Here is a 16,598-nt window from a genome sequence, read left to right on the forward strand (position 1 = left end):
TCTTGGAAAATGGTTGGTTAAAGATTTCTTTGCTTTCAATGGCATCTTTTTGCCAACAGCAACAATAAGAGATTGGGGCGGGGGACGACTGTTTTTTTTAAAAAAAAACCTTCTTTCATATATATATATATATATATATATATATATATATATATATATATATATATTTAAAATCACCATCATCATTCAATGAACAGATGTTATCAGGATTTTTCTGCAGTAGACTGGCATTTTCCTTTTGAATTATTCTAGGCACATGCACATGTGGTTTTTTTTACCAGCATGAAACCAGATTAATTGAATGGGTTTAAAATGCTAAGTAGTGGGGTGGGTGGGTTGGAAATATGAAGGCTGCTCAGCTGGTCAAAGGTGGGGAGGGAAGAAAGAGGAATCTACTGGCTGCAACTAAGACAAAGATGTTTGCACACACTGGCTAACACCCAGACTAAGTTATTCAAAAGTACCACTCAGGGGTCATTGTAAAGGACTGCTTAATTTCAGGAGGACTACTCAGAAGTAATTTAGTCTGGATGTCAGTCACTGGTACAAAATGTGACCAAAAAAGAGGATGTGGAACTAATAATGTTATTGTTATGAAATATATTTGTAGTTGTCAAAATTAATGAGGGACAAACTGCAGGTTGCTTTGACTACTGAAAATGCCAAATGAAACAGGGAGACTTCTTGGAACGGCGGAGACAGTCTGTCCTACAACTCCCATTAAACTGGCTGACATACTGCAAAAGTAGGATATAAACCATGTAGAGGCGCAAGTTCAGGTGGTATATAAGTGCACAAGATAAACAAAATGAACAGTAGGTCAGCCTAATAACATTGCATTTGTGCAATTTGCGTACATTATGCAAGTTGCACAAACGCATTTGTGCAAATTGCATTACACAAGAGTAAGCCCATTATTTTCAGTGAGCTTACACAATTGCATAATTTGCACAATTATGCAAACTGCACAAATTCAGTGTTACTAGACTGATGTACTATTGCACAGTATGTCAGCCACTGAATTTACATGGATATAAAAGCAAATTTCCTGGACTGGAAAGTAACTGCATTTCTCCAACAGCGTTTTCATAAGCTATACTGTTATTTGGTTCTCCATTCTTTGAAAACAGGAGAAAAGAGCCACATGGATCAGAATGTACATTTGATTTTTAAAAGCACCTCCCTACTTTCTTAAATCATTGTGCAATGGACACTAAAATGGCATCCTGGCTGCAAAAACAGTAGCAAGTCATGTGCTGAAAACAGGGATACCTCTGCCATTGCACCAACAACATAAGAAAAGGAAATGTCATAAGTCTTAAGTAACTGCTGTGAAGAAACACAATGATGCTTCAGATCAGGGTACCAAGCTTAAAATAAACTCAAGTTACTGGATATCACTGAATTATGTGTCTCGCTGTAAGCAAAGCTCCAGAAAAAAACATGCATGGCACCATATTAATGCTGTGAATCAACTTATCTAAGCCGTCTTCTACACTGGAAATTGCTGTTGGCCTCAAGTAATGTAGCTCCTCTTTATAGGAACAAGAAAAAGCTTGCCAAATTGAGCCTTGTGCATATTGTGTGCAGTTGTGTTAACAAAACCCCCAAACCACACACAAAGACACATCAAGAAAAGGATATCACTCGGTTTTATTAGAAGATGGGTTTTTTCAAATCTGAGAACAGATGGCATGTCCAACGGAACACAAAAGCAACTTACAGCACTGAAAGACAGATGCACAGATTTGCCTGTGTTCGCTCTGAACTACAATCAATCCAACTCTTGAATATCTTTCTTTTAGAGCATGTTGTTTCCCCCAATGCTGAGTGGGAGACATTCCCTTGAAAGTTACCAATACAACATCTAAATAGGAATCAACTGAGAGAAAAATCTGGAAATGGTTGGAGGAGAAACATGTGTCCCCATAACGAGCACAAGAGAGCCAAGGAATTAGGAAAAGATGGTTCGATAATTAATCAGCTTGTAGTGAGGCAAGTGGGGCATGATCCAGCTGTGTTCTCCTGCGCAAGGCTGCAGTAGTGCTCTGTGCAGCTGCCATTAATTTCAATAGACTTTGCAGGGGAGAACCTTCTCTTGGATTGGGTCCTGTTGATCAAAGCAATGAAAATACTTGCCACAGTTTTTCTTAACCTAAAATTCCAGACAATTGCTCCATGTGATTTTACAACTTAAAATGCACACTCCCCCACAAAAAAATAACGTTCCCCTTCTTTAGAGCAGTGTGAATCCAGTCTTGCTACATAACTGCTTTCAATGGCATGGATATCCTTTGATTCATTACAAAAAAACAAAAAAGTGATGCTTGATAGTATAAAATGCTTGAACAAATTAAATATCATGTATAGATAAGATAGATAGATATTATTTTTTAAAAAGCTTAGTAAAAATATAGTCCTGTTGTTTCATTGAAAGATAATACCCTTATTACAGTGAGAAATGTGTTGGGGAAGCGCCCCTCAATTATTCTCATTCCCTACTACAAAATAACCTTTCCAGGGTTTTGATGGTGCCATTTGTCTCTGCTTTGGCGTAAATCAAGGATTCTTAACCTTAGATCCCAAATACTGTGGGACAACAATTCCCATCACCCCCTGCCACAATGGCCTTTGACCCTAACCAGCCGGTGACTATTGTCGCTGGAACTGATGCAGTCCAGCAACATCTGGAGACCTCAAGGTGGAGACCCCTGGTGTTAATGATCTAATTCTGAAAACCTTTATTTGCACGGCATAGCTTAGACCTCAGTGGAAGTGGGAAAGTCTATCTGTATCCTGTAAAGACGGACTGTCGCTCAGTGGTTGGGCATATCCTTTGCATGTAGATGGCTACAGGTCCAAACCCAGGCATTTCAGTTACGAGTAGCAAGTGAGGGGAAGGATCCCTGCCTGAGCCTCTGGAGAGCTGCTAACAGTCACAGTGGACAAAACTCGGCTAGATGGACTAATATTGTGACTCAGTAGACAGCAACCTCTACAACCAGAGTACTTGCTTGGCATGCAGAAGATCTCCGGTTCAATCCCGGGCATCTCCAGTTAAAGGACTGAGAGAGACTCTCTGAAGAGGTGCTGCCAGACAGAGAAGAGACCACCAGATGGACCAGTGGACTGACCAGTACGTATACCAGTGCATGCACCCTTGCGATGACAAGGCACATGAACTGACATGTGTGCATGACTTGGCACATGGCACTCATTTTGTGTGGAATTCTGAAAACCCTTGCCCTCCAAATGCCTGAGTTAATTTAATTGGATTAAAATCTATCAACAGCCCCCATCCAAATCCGTTCCTTTAGATGGAAATCTTAGTGGTTCCAGTGGGACTTGTCTCCTTCTAGGCACAACCAGAATCCAGAGCCTTATTTGCACAGGCATCAGTGGAGAAAGGCTATTCATTTAAGGGTGGATTCTTAAGCCACTGAAGTAACTGAAGTCAGTGGACTGACTTTACATGCAAGAAAGCGGGTATGTTCCAGAGACAAGTATGAGAGCATAAAGGAGCCGTCTACAGTATGTTGCCCCTTTAAAGACGTCCTCAACTTCCCTCCGTCACACCTTACACCATTTTTTTAAAAATCCCTCCTTTACCACAATGCTCTACTTTCCCCCCTCATTTCATGACGTCCTTTATGGGTAGTCCCCAGTCCCAATGTGAGTGCTGCCTTGATGCCTACTGAACCCAATTCAGTCCAATGGGCTTTAGGCACCCCTCCCTTTCTCCGGACTGTGTGCTTCAGGGCTGCAATCCAGAGCCATGGAAATAAATGCAATGTTTCCTACGTGCTCCGCTGGGTTGCAGATGGCCCATGGGGCATATTTAGGATTCAAGTCCTTGGGCTTGATTTGGCTGTGGTTTCGGCTACAAGCCGCCTTTTGGAAAATGGGCCACCCCACTTGGGACATCACACAGCTCCCAACACCTCTCGAGTACAAAGTGCCAACAGCATTGTCCGTGTCCACAACTAAACAGGGCTAAGCCAGGGGTTGTCAAGTGGGTCCCCGGATGTTGATGGACTACAACTCCCATCAGCCCCTGAATCCATTGTGGCTGAGGATGATGGGAGTTGTAGTCCAACAACATCTGGAGACCCAAGTTTGAGAACTCCTGGGCTGTAGAAGCTGATATCCTGACCATGGAGGAGGATCAAAGGCAACAGAGGAGGGGATTTCAGCAGGTGTTGATTGCCATGCTATGGTACTGTGGGGGTGAGCACAGCTGCACCTGCCAAAATTCCCTCCACAGAACTACCTGAGGTTGAGGAACTCTGTTCTGTCTTGCAGCTGGGCATCGCAGAAATGCACCCTCCTTCTGCTTTGGAATAGTCCATCTTTTTGTGCTACATAGCAATACAGTATATCAGTGGTTCAGCGTTATCTAATTTTTTTTAAAAAGCAATGCATTTAATGAGACAATCTAAATACTGCAATGTTCTCAGGCAAGGGGAGAGGGCTTGGAAGCCCAGTGCAGAGAGAAGAAGGCACTTGTGGGCATGGAAAGTGTGCTGAAAAGACCAAATATTTGTGTCTGCACAAGTGTTGGCCCCCAAGAAGAATCTGACCTCAGTTTGGGGCTAATTCACACCTTATGCAGAGACAGGGAGAGCAGCGGAAATGAGCGGGATGCTGGGACTTCTCTCTGCTTCGGCTGAAAATGTGCAAAGCAGAGAACCAAAGGGCCGTTTCACACATGACGCAGCAGGAAACTAGAGTTTGCTCTTGCTCTTGTCAAGGAGCGGCAACCAATCCCAGCTCCCAGCAAGGCTGATGCATGCATTTGCAAATGTATTCACAACATCCACAGGTTACACTTTAAAGATCTTATGTGTGAAGAGGCCCCGACACACAGTGGCTGGCAGCCAGACTAAATTACTCACGAGTGATCCCACTGAAATTGATAGGTTAAGTCACGACAAACTTGCCTCATTAATTTCAATGGGAATACTCATGAGTAATTTGGTCTGGCTGCCTGCCAGCAAAGCCCATGCGCTTCAGGGGTGAGATTCTCCCCCTCCCCCAGTGCCACTTTTGACACAGCTGCGGAAGTGTGAACATACACTCCGTAGGAAGCATTTTAACATCCCAGTAGACCAGGGGTTCTCAACATTGGGTCCCCAGATGTTATTGGACTTCAGCTCCCATAATCCCCAGCCAAAGGCCACTGTAGCTGGGAATTATGGGAGTTGAAGTCCAATAACACCTGGGGACCCAACTTTGAGAATCCCTGCTGTAGACGCTTTGCTCTTCACAATACTGGCATAGGCTCTTCAGCAAACATGCACAGCAGCTGGGCGCTTTCCAGACTAGACCCTGCAACGGGGTCACATCGGATCTCAGAAGTGTGCTTCCACACTTCCTGAGTCGTGACACCGCAGTCCCTACATGGAGAGCAGGGTGCCGTTCACAGTGCCAATGCCTTGTTTCGAATTTAATTGCTGCGATATAGAGCAAGGGCATCATATATCTGGCGTAAGGACGTTGCTGTTTTTTGGCGGGGGTTGTCAGTTTCCGCGAGACTGCTCCCCCCAATGTTTACGTTTCGAATGCGACTTGCCTAAATGGAGGCATGTTGCTGCTGTTGAGCAGCTCGTCTGGAAAGCACCCTGGTCTGTGCTGACCTGAGAGCCCCTTTGCTAAAGAGCACCACATCCCAGAGAGGGCTAAGGAGCCAAGTTGCCCTTGTCTAAAACAGACTAGTATCTGCACACCATGCCTTCTTTGCCACCAGCACTGAAGGGTACATGTACACTCTCAGCTCATTTCAAAACTTCTCCCCGCTTAACCATCACATCTTCCCCCAAGGAATCCTGGGAACTGTCATTTGGGGACAGTGCTGTGAAGGTCCCTGCTGCATTCCCCAGGGTTCCTTGGCCAGAGGAAATGACCGTCAAACCAGGTGAAGCCTGGAATGTAGACGTACCCTGAGCCTCTCCCCCGGGTGAACACATCGCATCAAGGAACAGCCCTACCCAGTGATACAGGTGCTATAGTACACAGCACTGCTGGCATCAGACAAGGCTGATATCAAGCTGCTCTCCTCGCAGGAGAGGCTCTGAGGAGTCACTTTGGACATGGAAACATGGTAGAGGAGTCCCGAGGGATCGGGACGAGTCCTGCTCATATTCAAATACTGGTCGAACTCGTTGCGGTCCACTTCTGTCCAAAGCTCACTGGGATTCAAGTGCTCGACGCCGTCCAGGTGGTGCGACTCGGGAGGCGGGGAGAGCTGGCCCAGGTGGGCCGAAATCCCATTGGAGGCTCCAGCACAAATCTGGTTGTAGTACATACCAGGTGGGTGGGGAGTCCTCATGGCATCCGCCAGGTGTGGTGGGTTGGGTGGGTAGCCCATCGGCATGTTCCGCCCCAGGTTTTTTTCAGGGGGGAACTCCATCTGGGGAGGCGGAGCGGGGTGGTGGTGGTGGTGGTGATGATAGGCCCGGAAGGCCATCACGTTGCAGTCGTCCTGCATGTGGGGAGGGAAAAAGGCCGGCTCGGTCTGTTCCAAGACATCCAAAGGAGACATCTCAGGGGTCGGCAGGCCATAGTTCTCCAGCTCAGAGCCCACCGAACGGAGTTCTCTAAAGTGGTTGAGCGGGGGAGGCTGGGAGTGGCCCGGGTGGCCGAGGGCGCCGGCGGAGCGGTGGCTCATCCCAAAGCTATCGTTGCAGGGCTGGGAGAGGTTGTGGAGGAGGATGCTGGGCTCCATCCTCTTGATCTTCTTGGCTTGCTTCTTCCTCCTGGGGCGGTACTTGTAGTTGGGGTGGTCCTGCAGGTGCTGGATCCTCAGCCTTTCCGCCTCTTCCACGAAGGGACGCTTGTCGGTGGCACTGAGGGCCTTCCATGACTGACCTGGGAAACCCAAAGAGCAAAGACAGGCATGAAGTCACAGCAACGAGCCACCCAGCAAAATGGGGTGGAGGGCGCAGGGTTGCCAACTGTCCCTCATTACGCAGGATGTCCCTCATTTCAGGGATTCAGTGTTGGTCCCTATCGGGGCAGCATTTGTCCCTCATTTATTCAATAGCATATAATTCAATTACAACTACGTCAATGATACTCAGGCTCTTGATTACTACTGCATAAACCTCCCAGCCACCCCCCACAAACTTGTGCCCCTCATTCTGGAAAGTGTGTTGCTCATTTTGGCAATTAAATTTGGGCAACCCTATTGAGGGGTGCGCTGCCCAGCAGATCTGTGCTCTGGTCCTGCATCAGCTGTAGGCAGCCTGGTTTCTCAGGGAACAGCTGCGGCATGCACACAGGTGCTTTCAAACAGGAGGTCGTTTGATTCATCTCTTTCAAAAGAGAAGTGAAGCCGCCCTTTCCTGGGTAGGCCCATTTCTCTCCCAGCTCACCACATCTCAGACCAGGCCACCCAGATAATGTCCAGAGGGATGCTATGCCACAGTAAACGACTCCTGCTGAGTCGCACACTGCAACTGGGCACACAGTTCCCTGGGAGTCAGTGGCACTACTGAACACCGTGGGCCTTACTTCAGAGTAAACATACACTGGAGGGCTCTGCATACCAGCCAGCCCACACCGCATGCAGCAGCAGGGTCAGAAAACATGACGAATCCCACTTCAGAGATGGAGCAAATGGCGTGGAGAGGGTGGATCTTGCCCAAATCCATCCGAGTAGTTCATGGCTGAGATGGGAGATTTGAACCTCATTGCCTCACTATGTGTCTGTGAGCACTGTAAAATATTCCCATTAGGGGATGGAGCTGCTCTGGGAAGAGCAGAAGGTTCCAAGCTCCCTCCCTGGCAGCATCTCCAAGAGAGGACTGAGAGAGATTCCTGCCTGCAACCTTGGAGAAGCCGCTGCCAGTCTGGGTAGACAAGACTGAGCTCGATGGAGCAATGCTCTGACTCAGGATATGGCAGCATCCTATGTTCCTATGTAACCTCACAGGAAGTACTCATTCAGGGCTGACCTGAGGCAAGTGTTGGTGGACTACAACTCGCATCTTCCCAAACTGCAATAAACTTCAGCTGAGGATAATGGGAATTGTAGTCCAACAACACCTGGAGACTCGCTGGTTGGCCATGCCTGCATTTGGTCCTCCTAAGCACCTTTCATGGTGCTCCTCCTAAGTTCACCATTCATGGTGAACTCCTAAGCACCTCCTACTAAGCACCTTTTGACACCAGCATGCCAAAATCTTCAGAGAGGAGAGCTGGTCTTGTGGTAGCAAGCATGACATGTCCCCTCTGCTAAGCAGGGTCTGCCCTGATTGCATATGAATGGGAGACATGATGTGTGAGCACTGTAAGATATTCCCCTCAGGGGATGGAACCGCTCTGGGACAAGCATCTAGCTTCCAAGTTCCCTCCCTGGCAGCATCTCCAAGATACGGCTGAGAGAGATTCCTGCCTGCAATCCTGAAGAAGCCGCTGCCAATCTGTGTAGATAATACTGAGCTAGATGGACCAAGGGTCTGACTCAGTATATGGCAGCTTCCTATGTTCCTTTCAAAAGAGTGATTATATTTATTTATCAGGGGAAGAGCAACCATCCCTATTCAATCCCAGCACAGCATAACTCCAGTGGCTATTGCTGGTGTCTACCTTGTCTTTCTTTTTAGAATGTGAGCCCTTAGGGGACAGGGGACAAACTTCTTCTTCTTCTTTTTCTATGTAAACCATTTTGAGAATTTTCCCATTGAAAAGCAGAATAACAACAATGCAAAAGGGCGCAAACGTCCATAAGCAAAGTCAACTCCCTCTAGCAGAAGGAGCAGTCAAATAGTTACCACACCCCCTTCTCTGTAAACTCCTCAGATAAAACAGAGCCATCTTAATAAGTTGCAGGGGGAGCATTGCTCACTGATAGAGCATGACTCCAGACTCAGTCCTCCACAGCATCTCCTGTTAAAGGATTTCAGGTAGCAAAGCTGGGAACAAACTTTTCTTGTTTGTCCTCAAGGAACTGCTGAAAGACAAAGGAGTTACTCTTGGGTTAGATGGACCAATGGTCTAACTCAGTGTAAGGCAGGCAGCGCCTATGTCCCACCCTGTTCTTTCAACTCAAGTGTAGATGTCAATAAAAGTCTGTGATGGCTAATTCACACAGACACATTTTGCATGCTAAAACCAGCCTGAGCTCCAGTGGATTTCTGCCTTTGTCTTGCGATGGTGCAGACTCACCCAGATCGTGACTCACTGCATCCCAAGGCAACTTGCTTTGGGAAAATGTTCCAGAACATGTTGAACTGCAATCTGGACATTCTGCAGACCTGATCAGCGTGCCAAAATCCTCGGAAACACTTAACTAAGGTTAACCGCCACGACCCACACAAGTGGTGGTGGTGGGTGGCTGCATCTACTGAACCAGAAAGAGGAATTCAGTCTGAGTCACCATGTGCATTTCCAGAAGCAACTCTTCTGGCAGTCTGGACATTTCCCTTGTCTACGCTGAAACTCAAATGTGATCTCTGCAGTGGCTAAAATGCATGCGCCATTCAGGAACAACTCTCTTCCACATTTTGTGCCACGTTAACAATATTGACATATGGCACGCAGAGTGCGAAAGAGGCTCACGCTTTGGGGATTGTTTATGAGATACTTGGGCAGGAGCATCACTTTGAAGAAAAGGGCGACCAAGGCACCGACGATGACATCTTTCTGCTTGAGAGTTTCCAAGGACAAACTGATGTGGCATTTGCTTGTGTTTGTTTAGGGCAGCAGAGCTCCTCCTTATCCTATCTGATGGATACAAATTCGATGATACTGTATTTGGACTTAATCAGGATTGGAGGGATCTTTCCCACCATATGGAATAGGGATATATGCAGTTATACATTGTTTGAATGGCCGAGCCACTGTGGAAAGGAACTCACTACATCATATACAGTTGCATGATCAATTGAGAGGAAACTGGTTTTGGCTGTTTGCAATAGAAGCACCGATTGGTTGGTGCTTGAGTGGCCACAGATTCGCCCTCCCATCTCTAGAGCAGTTTCGTAGCTCTTTTAAGGTTTCACTTAAAATACTGATGCATGAGGTACCAAACAAATGTTGAAAGAAGGCATGCATATTAATGCTGCACTTCTAAAAATTAAAAAAGTGAACAATGAACCTCACCAGTGTTCCCTCTCATTTTTTTCATCGGTGTGTGGAATGAGTTTTGTTCTGGGCGGCAGTGTTAAGGCAGTGTGCGCACCCATGCATTCAGAGTGGGACCTTTGTGATTTAAACCTGAGCAGGATCTAAAATTAATTGAGCGGACCTAAAAAAATGTGTGAGTGCGCGTACACGCGCACACTTTAGAGGGAACACCGAACCTCACTGGTTCATTGGAGCAAGGAGCAAGACAGAAGATGCAGACCAATATGCAGATCATCCATTAGTGTGTCCCTCAAATGCTCGGTGAAAGCAAGGGGAAACTGAGCTTACATAGGAACATAGGAAGCTGCCTTACACCGAGTCAGACCATTGGTCCATCTAGCTCAGTATTGTCAACACAGGCTGGCAGTGGCTTCTCCAAGTTTGCAAACAGGAGTCTCTCTCAGCCTTGTCTTGGGGATGCTGCCAGGGAGGAAACTTGGAACCTTTTGCATGCAAGTGTGCAGATGCTCTTCCCAGAGCAGCCCCATCCCCTGAGTGGAATCTCTTATAGTGCTCACACGTGTGTCCCATTTGAATGCAAACCAGGGCAGACCCTGATTAGCAGAGGGGACAAGTCATGCTTGTTCCCTGGGAAACAATATGACAGTGGGTCTTGTTTCAAGATGTTCCTCTGCACCCTTATTGTATCTCTTTGGGGGTTAAAATTAGTATAGCAGGAAACTGGTGATAGTTATTGTGAATAGGTCACTCTGTTGTTGTTGTTGTTGTTGTTGTTGTTAATAATAATAATAATAATAATATTGTTCTCATCTTGAACACATTTAGGTTCTGTGTAGAAATGTGACAAACCTGCTACCCTTTGCATCTCAAGGTCTTTGGACTGCACCCTTGATCATTTTACCCGTGTATAGGTTTTATGCTTGTATTTTATAGAGTTTAAATTTGGTTTGTTTTTATTTTTTTTTAGCTTAATATTTTTATTGTCATTTTATTGTATGTTTTTTAACTTTCTAACTTTTGTAAGCTGCCTTGAGATTGTTTTTAATGAAAGGCAGTATATAAATTCAACAATAAATAAATAAAATAAAATCTCCGTTCTGTACCTCTCTACCTAGCTGTGTGCAAATACACCACACACACACCTGCCAACTGCAGACAACACTTCCTGCACCTGACAAAGTGGCTTGACTTTGTGCATGAAAGCTTATGTCACAATTAATGCATTCATCTTCAAGGTCGCACAGGACACTTGCAGATAGTTGTGTGCAGATGAATTACTCCTAGAAGCAGAGTCAGGAAAAGGGGTGAGGGAAGGTTCTTCTCAATTTTCAAATATCTCCTTTTGGGTAAAGCAAGTATGATCCAGCAGTGCCGCTCTTCTTCAGTGTTCAGGGATCGCCCAATGAAACTGACTGGCGGGAGGTTCAAGACAGGCAAAATTAGCACATGGAACTCACTGTCACAAGATGGTGATGTCTACTAGTTTAGTTGGCTGAAGGGAAAAAAGCTTAGACTAACAACTCTACTATATGTTAGACCCTTCCACATAAAGTATGAGGGTTGGTTATTCTAGATTCATTAGCGTGCAATACAAGGGTACTGCATGTCTTCTGCAGGTGACTCTAATAACATGTATACCCAAGCACTGCCTTTACTCTGTGAACATTAATCTAGATTAAATACCATCGCCGGATTCTGCACTTGCAGTCTTAAACAGCAGTTAGAATTTCTAGTTTGCCCATAAGCAAACCCTGACAAAGTGGGGGAAATCCACTCCGAGGTCTCAGCACTTTAACCACCCTAACAAAGAAGAGAAAGCGGTAATCTGTCTGTACTCAGCTTCACTCCCAAACTAAATCAGCCATAAATCCTCGAGCATCTTCACCCAGGGCATGAAAGTCCTTTCCCCACATCCCTGTAATATGAACGTAAACCTCACAATAGGCTAGAATGCACCGTTGGTTTAAAAACTATGCTCTTCAGGTTTTGATCTCTGGTGAACAGCATTCGCAAGTGTGTCCTAACAGTGCAAGAGAGGTTCATGGGCAAAAAGAAATTTTCTGTGTAAAAATCCTATAACAATATTTAGCAGCATGCATCAGAACCTGCACTCTGATAGGATAATAGGATAGGGGGGTGGGCACAATTTGTCTTTGTGTATCCCCTGATTGCAGGAATGATAGTATAAAAGGTGTTAAGGGTAGCTAATCTAGATGGAGGATTGTGCGATAAATTTCTGGCCCTATCCATACCCAGCACAGCACCCCTCCAGTGACTGTTGCTAGTGTTTCTTATGTTTCTTTCTAAAGATTGTAAGCCCTTTGGGGACAGGGAGCCATTTTATTTATTTATTTATATCTATGTAAACTGCTTTGGGAACTTTTGTTGAAAAGCGGTATATAAATATTTGTCGTATTCGTAAGAGGGGCTGATAAGAAGCATTGCACAATAATAGATTAATAATAATAATAATAATAATAATAATAATAATAATAATTTATTACATTTATAAACCACCCCATACAGAGGCTCTCTGGACCCTGCTCTGCACCCTCTACACCCCGCTTAATCTTTTTAAAGAACTATCCTGCCAGTCCAGATTAGACTCTTTGTTCAACCAGCATCCCAATAGTGCCTAGGCTCACAAGGAAGCCATGAAGACAACCGCTCTCCCTAATTGTTTGTCCCTAACAGCTGGAATTCAGCGGCATACTGGCTGATCCTAGGGAATCAGAACCAAGTCTGTGTGATCAGCAAGGCTCCACTGATTCCTAGGATCGTGTGCTAGGGTTGCAGTCTGAGCCTTTTTAATCTGCCCACTGAACTAGTAGCCATCACCACATCTTGTAGCAAAGAGTTCCCTGTGTTCATTAATTTTCTCCCATCCCGAACCCCCCATCAGTTTTCCTTGGATGACTCCCAAAGTCTTAAGATAATCAGAAGAGCCTTGCTGGATCGGAGCCAAGGTTCATCACGGCCAGCAATCTGTGTGCCACGGTGGCCAACCCGATGCCTCTGAGAAGTCTGCAAGCGAGGCTTGAAGTCAACAGCCCTCCCCCACGGTTGCTTCCCAGCATTCAGTGGCACAGTGGCTCTGAATACGGAGGTCCCACATAGCCTTTATGGCTAGTAGCCACTGAAAGACCTCTCACCCACCATGGATTTGTCAAATCCTCTTATAAAGTCATCTAAGCTAGTGGCCATCCCTATGTCTTGTGGCAGTGAATTCCATAGGATCGCTATGTGTTAGGTCCTTTCTTTGGTCTGTCCTGAATCTCCTGCCAACCCGTTTCATCGGATGGCCCCAGGTTCTAGTACTGTAATGACCCCAGGTTCTATGTGCAAAGGTGGGAAAGGGTGGAAGCGACAGGAGATTGCCGGGCGCCATATGCTTTAGTCACAGGCTCTGGCAGGAGGGTAGCAGAGGGGCTAGAGCCTTGGCTAAAATTTAGCCATGAGGCAGCAGAGCCCCATTCCCAGGTGGATCAGGTAAGGTGGTTATTATTCGGTCCTCAGCTAATTAGATAAGCGGCTACGCTAGCTTCAGCAGTGCTATGTAAATTGTGCTGTCCTGTCTACAGAGTGAAGGGAAGCAAAGTAAGTCCCAACAGACCGACTGCAAGCAAAAATAAATACATCCCGAAATAACCCCCCAAGTGAATTAATAATTGCTACTTGATGTTGCAGTCACTAACGTCCCACAAAAGACCCGAGGTTGTGGAGGTCTTCTTTCTTCCCTTCCTTTCCAGCAGCCAGGAGTGAATAATACGGGTTAGCCTATCATACGAAGGAATTATTCCACCATCCTGGAACTCCGTGAGTGCGCGAGATTTGTTGCTTTGCTCAGATCTGGCTTTGAGATTTCTTTCTTTTTGCCATGACCAGAAACCCGATTCAGGGTCTTTCCCTTTTGAAATGACCGCTTTACTCTTCGCGCAGGGAATGAGCCGAAGTCAAAGTGCGTCGGAAAAGCTGGCACACCGACCACCGTCTCCCCCCGCCGTCCCTGCCCCCCACCCCGGCCTGGACCCCCCCCCCCCGCCCGCCTTCCACACACTTCCGGGGACCCTGGCCGGGGCTCGCGGCTGCCCTTACCCAGCATCTTGCTCAGCACCGCGTTGTGCAGATCCGGATTCTGCTGGGCCAGCCGCTTCCTCTCGTCCTTGGCCCACACCATGAAGGCGTTCATGGGGCGTCGGATGCGGGAGTCTTCCCCGCTGCCGCCGCCGCCGCCTTTGCCGTCAGATCGGCCGGAGCTGTGGCCATAGCCGGCGTCCGGGCTGGGAGAACGGCTGGACACGGGTCCCAAGAGCGCTCCGCCGGGGTCTCCCCCCGCCGCTGCCGCCGCCGCCGCCGCCGGTGCGCCTGGGCGAAATCCAAAGCCCGCGTCCGGGCTGGGGGTCCGGCTGGATGCTGGCTGTGGCGCCGGGGTCTGCTGCGGGTAGGCGCGCCCCGGATCAGAGGCGGCTGCTGCTGCTGCTGCTGCGGGTGGCGGTGCTGGTGGGGGCGCTGCCGCTGCCGCTCCCCATGAAAAGTCGCCTCTGGGTTGGGATAACTCCTCTCTACAGAAACTAGGCTCAGATATATTCATTCCAGCTAGACGCGCCTTTGGGGACCAGAAAGCGAGCAGAGGTTGGGGCAGCAAAGAAGAGAATCGGGTTCCCTTCCCCAGGAAAGAAAGAGAAGGGAGAATTGCGGGGCGGAAAGAACACGAGGGCACAAGGGCTCTAAGGAGCAGCACCCGAAACTAGTAGCAACAGAAGAGGAGCCGGGGCGGGGCGGAGCGGGGGATAATCCTTCCTAGCCCAAGCAGAGTTTTCTGTTGGTATTCCTCCAGCCAAGGAGGAGAAGAAGACCTCGGCTGAAAGGATGCGCGCTGGCGGAGGGCAACATTATAAAGGCTGGGCGTCTGGCGCGGGGCGGGCAGGGGAGGGGAGGGGGAGGGCTTGGAGTGGCCCACTAGTGGGAGCTCCCGGCTGGGAAACTGGAGAGGGACGGAGGGGGCAGGCCCGCCTGGATCGGAGACCCTCTCGAGCCGCTCCGTTCCGTTGCCTCCTGGGTTTTTTCCAAGGAAATCAGTAATATTGGAGTTGGGGTGTGTGTGTGTGTGTGTGTGTGTGTGTGTGTGTGAACATGGCGAAACTAGTCCTTTAAAGCAGAGCAAGCCGCTCGGCTCTTGCAAACCGCAACACGCCAGCGGCTAGACTGCGCGGCCCGGATTCTTGGGCGCTTTGGCGGCGGCGCACCACTCTCTGGGTTGTCGTCTTTGAATGCCCTTAAGATTTCTCTCTCTCCTATTTCCCCCTTACTGCCAGAGCCGGCACACAAACAGGCCGGCCATTCCTCCGGTAGAGGCAGCTGGGTGCTGCCTGGTGAATGGCCAGCCTGCAGGCAGCGCGGCGGGATGGGAGAACAGGAGCAATCGGGCTGCCGCGGACCAGGGGCTGCTGCGCCCCCACTGGCGCCCCACTGCCTGCCTCCTTAGGACTAGCCACTTTTGGGGGGTGGGGGACAACATAAGGATGGGGGAGATACAGAAACGCGCTCCCTCCTAGCGGGCAACAAACGTAGTCCAGATCTTTTGCTGCATTCCGACGTGCAAAAGTAGCGCCCATCGTTGCTGTGTTTGAGTTTCGGTTCTGTGGTAAGACGGAAGAGTGTGGCGGGTGGAGGTGGGAAATAACCACCCCAATTTCGAAACGGGAACATGATTGGCAAAAGTATCGTTCAGTCGGTAAACTCCTGCGAGCACCAACCAGAGCATCAGGGACTGCACTTCGGGGGCGGCATAGCAGTTGGCACGCGTGTCGCCCCCGCCCCTCCGAACTCACGCACGGGTTCCTAAATACCGGGGCGCGCCGCGGAGGACTGTTTGTCAGTCCTCAGCGGTGGGGAAGGGGGGCGCTACTCTGCACATGCTCAAGGGCACTCCGTGGTCATGACTTCCCCTCTCCCATGGTGGGCAACGAAAATGCAACCCAAGGCTCAGCCTGGCATGAACCTCCTCATAAAGCCCCCTCCCCGGGGGGGGGGGGCTGCAGGCCGGAAGTGCAGCTGGCGTTGCTGCTGCGCAAGGCATGTGCTGCTGGCAGAGGTGTGCGTGGCCCTCAGCCCGCTGAAACCCCTGCGCAAGTCACCTGGTGGCCGCTGCAAGCAAGCTCTACATTTCCTCAAGCTGGTTTGGTGTCCGGCCAGACTGCCTCGGTCTGGTTTTACCTCCCCCTGGTTTTACCCCTTGACTTTACCTCCCCCCAAGCCCGTGGCAATTTCCTAGGGGGGCAAGCAGGGAAAGGCCATGGAGTCAGAGCAAGTCTTCTTCAGCTGTGCATCCTTAGTGCCCCACCACATTCTATATTCGACCCAGCACACAGCATCCCTCCAGTGGCTGTTGCTGGCCTCTCCTTTCAAACAGATTCAGAAGTCCTAGTTTTGACTAGAGTCCTACATCATAGCTTGGGGTCAGAGTATCCACGCAACAGCATTTGCCCATATGAATATGCCAAGGTCCT

General features: G+C 48.5%; 1 protein-coding gene across 1 annotated transcript; it reads right to left on the bottom strand.

Annotated features, from left to right (window-relative positions):
- Window positions 1-1,634: 1,634 nt before the first annotated feature.
- Window positions 1,635-14,936, bottom strand: SOX18 (SRY-box transcription factor 18). The gene is made up of 2 exons (XM_053250680.1): window positions 14,185-14,936; window positions 1,635-6,867 (listed from the first exon to the last, which is right to left on the bottom strand). The coding sequence occupies exons 1-2, from the start codon at window positions 14,678-14,680 to the stop codon at window positions 5,984-5,986; spliced, it is 1,380 nt and encodes a 459-aa protein (XP_053106655.1). The 5' UTR covers window positions 14,681-14,936; the 3' UTR covers window positions 1,635-5,983.
- Window positions 14,937-16,598: the final 1,662 nt, after the last annotated feature.

The sequence above is a fragment of the Hemicordylus capensis genome, chromosome 4 (genome assembly GCF_027244095.1).
Source record: "Hemicordylus capensis ecotype Gifberg chromosome 4, rHemCap1.1.pri, whole genome shotgun sequence".
Taxonomy (NCBI): domain Eukaryota; kingdom Metazoa; phylum Chordata; class Lepidosauria; order Squamata; family Cordylidae; genus Hemicordylus; species Hemicordylus capensis.

What these genes read in the sequence shown, in the direction of transcription:
- SOX18 (XM_053250680.1), bottom strand. Translation starts at nt 14,680, where the DNA reads ATGAATATATCTGAGCCTAGTTTCTGTAGAGAGGAGTTATCCCAACCC. An exon ending in GGTGCTGAGCAAGATGCTGG is followed by an intron (nt 6,868 to 14,184) that starts GTAAGGGCAGCC and finishes TGGGTTTCCCAG; the next exon opens with GTCAGTCATGGAAGGCCCTC.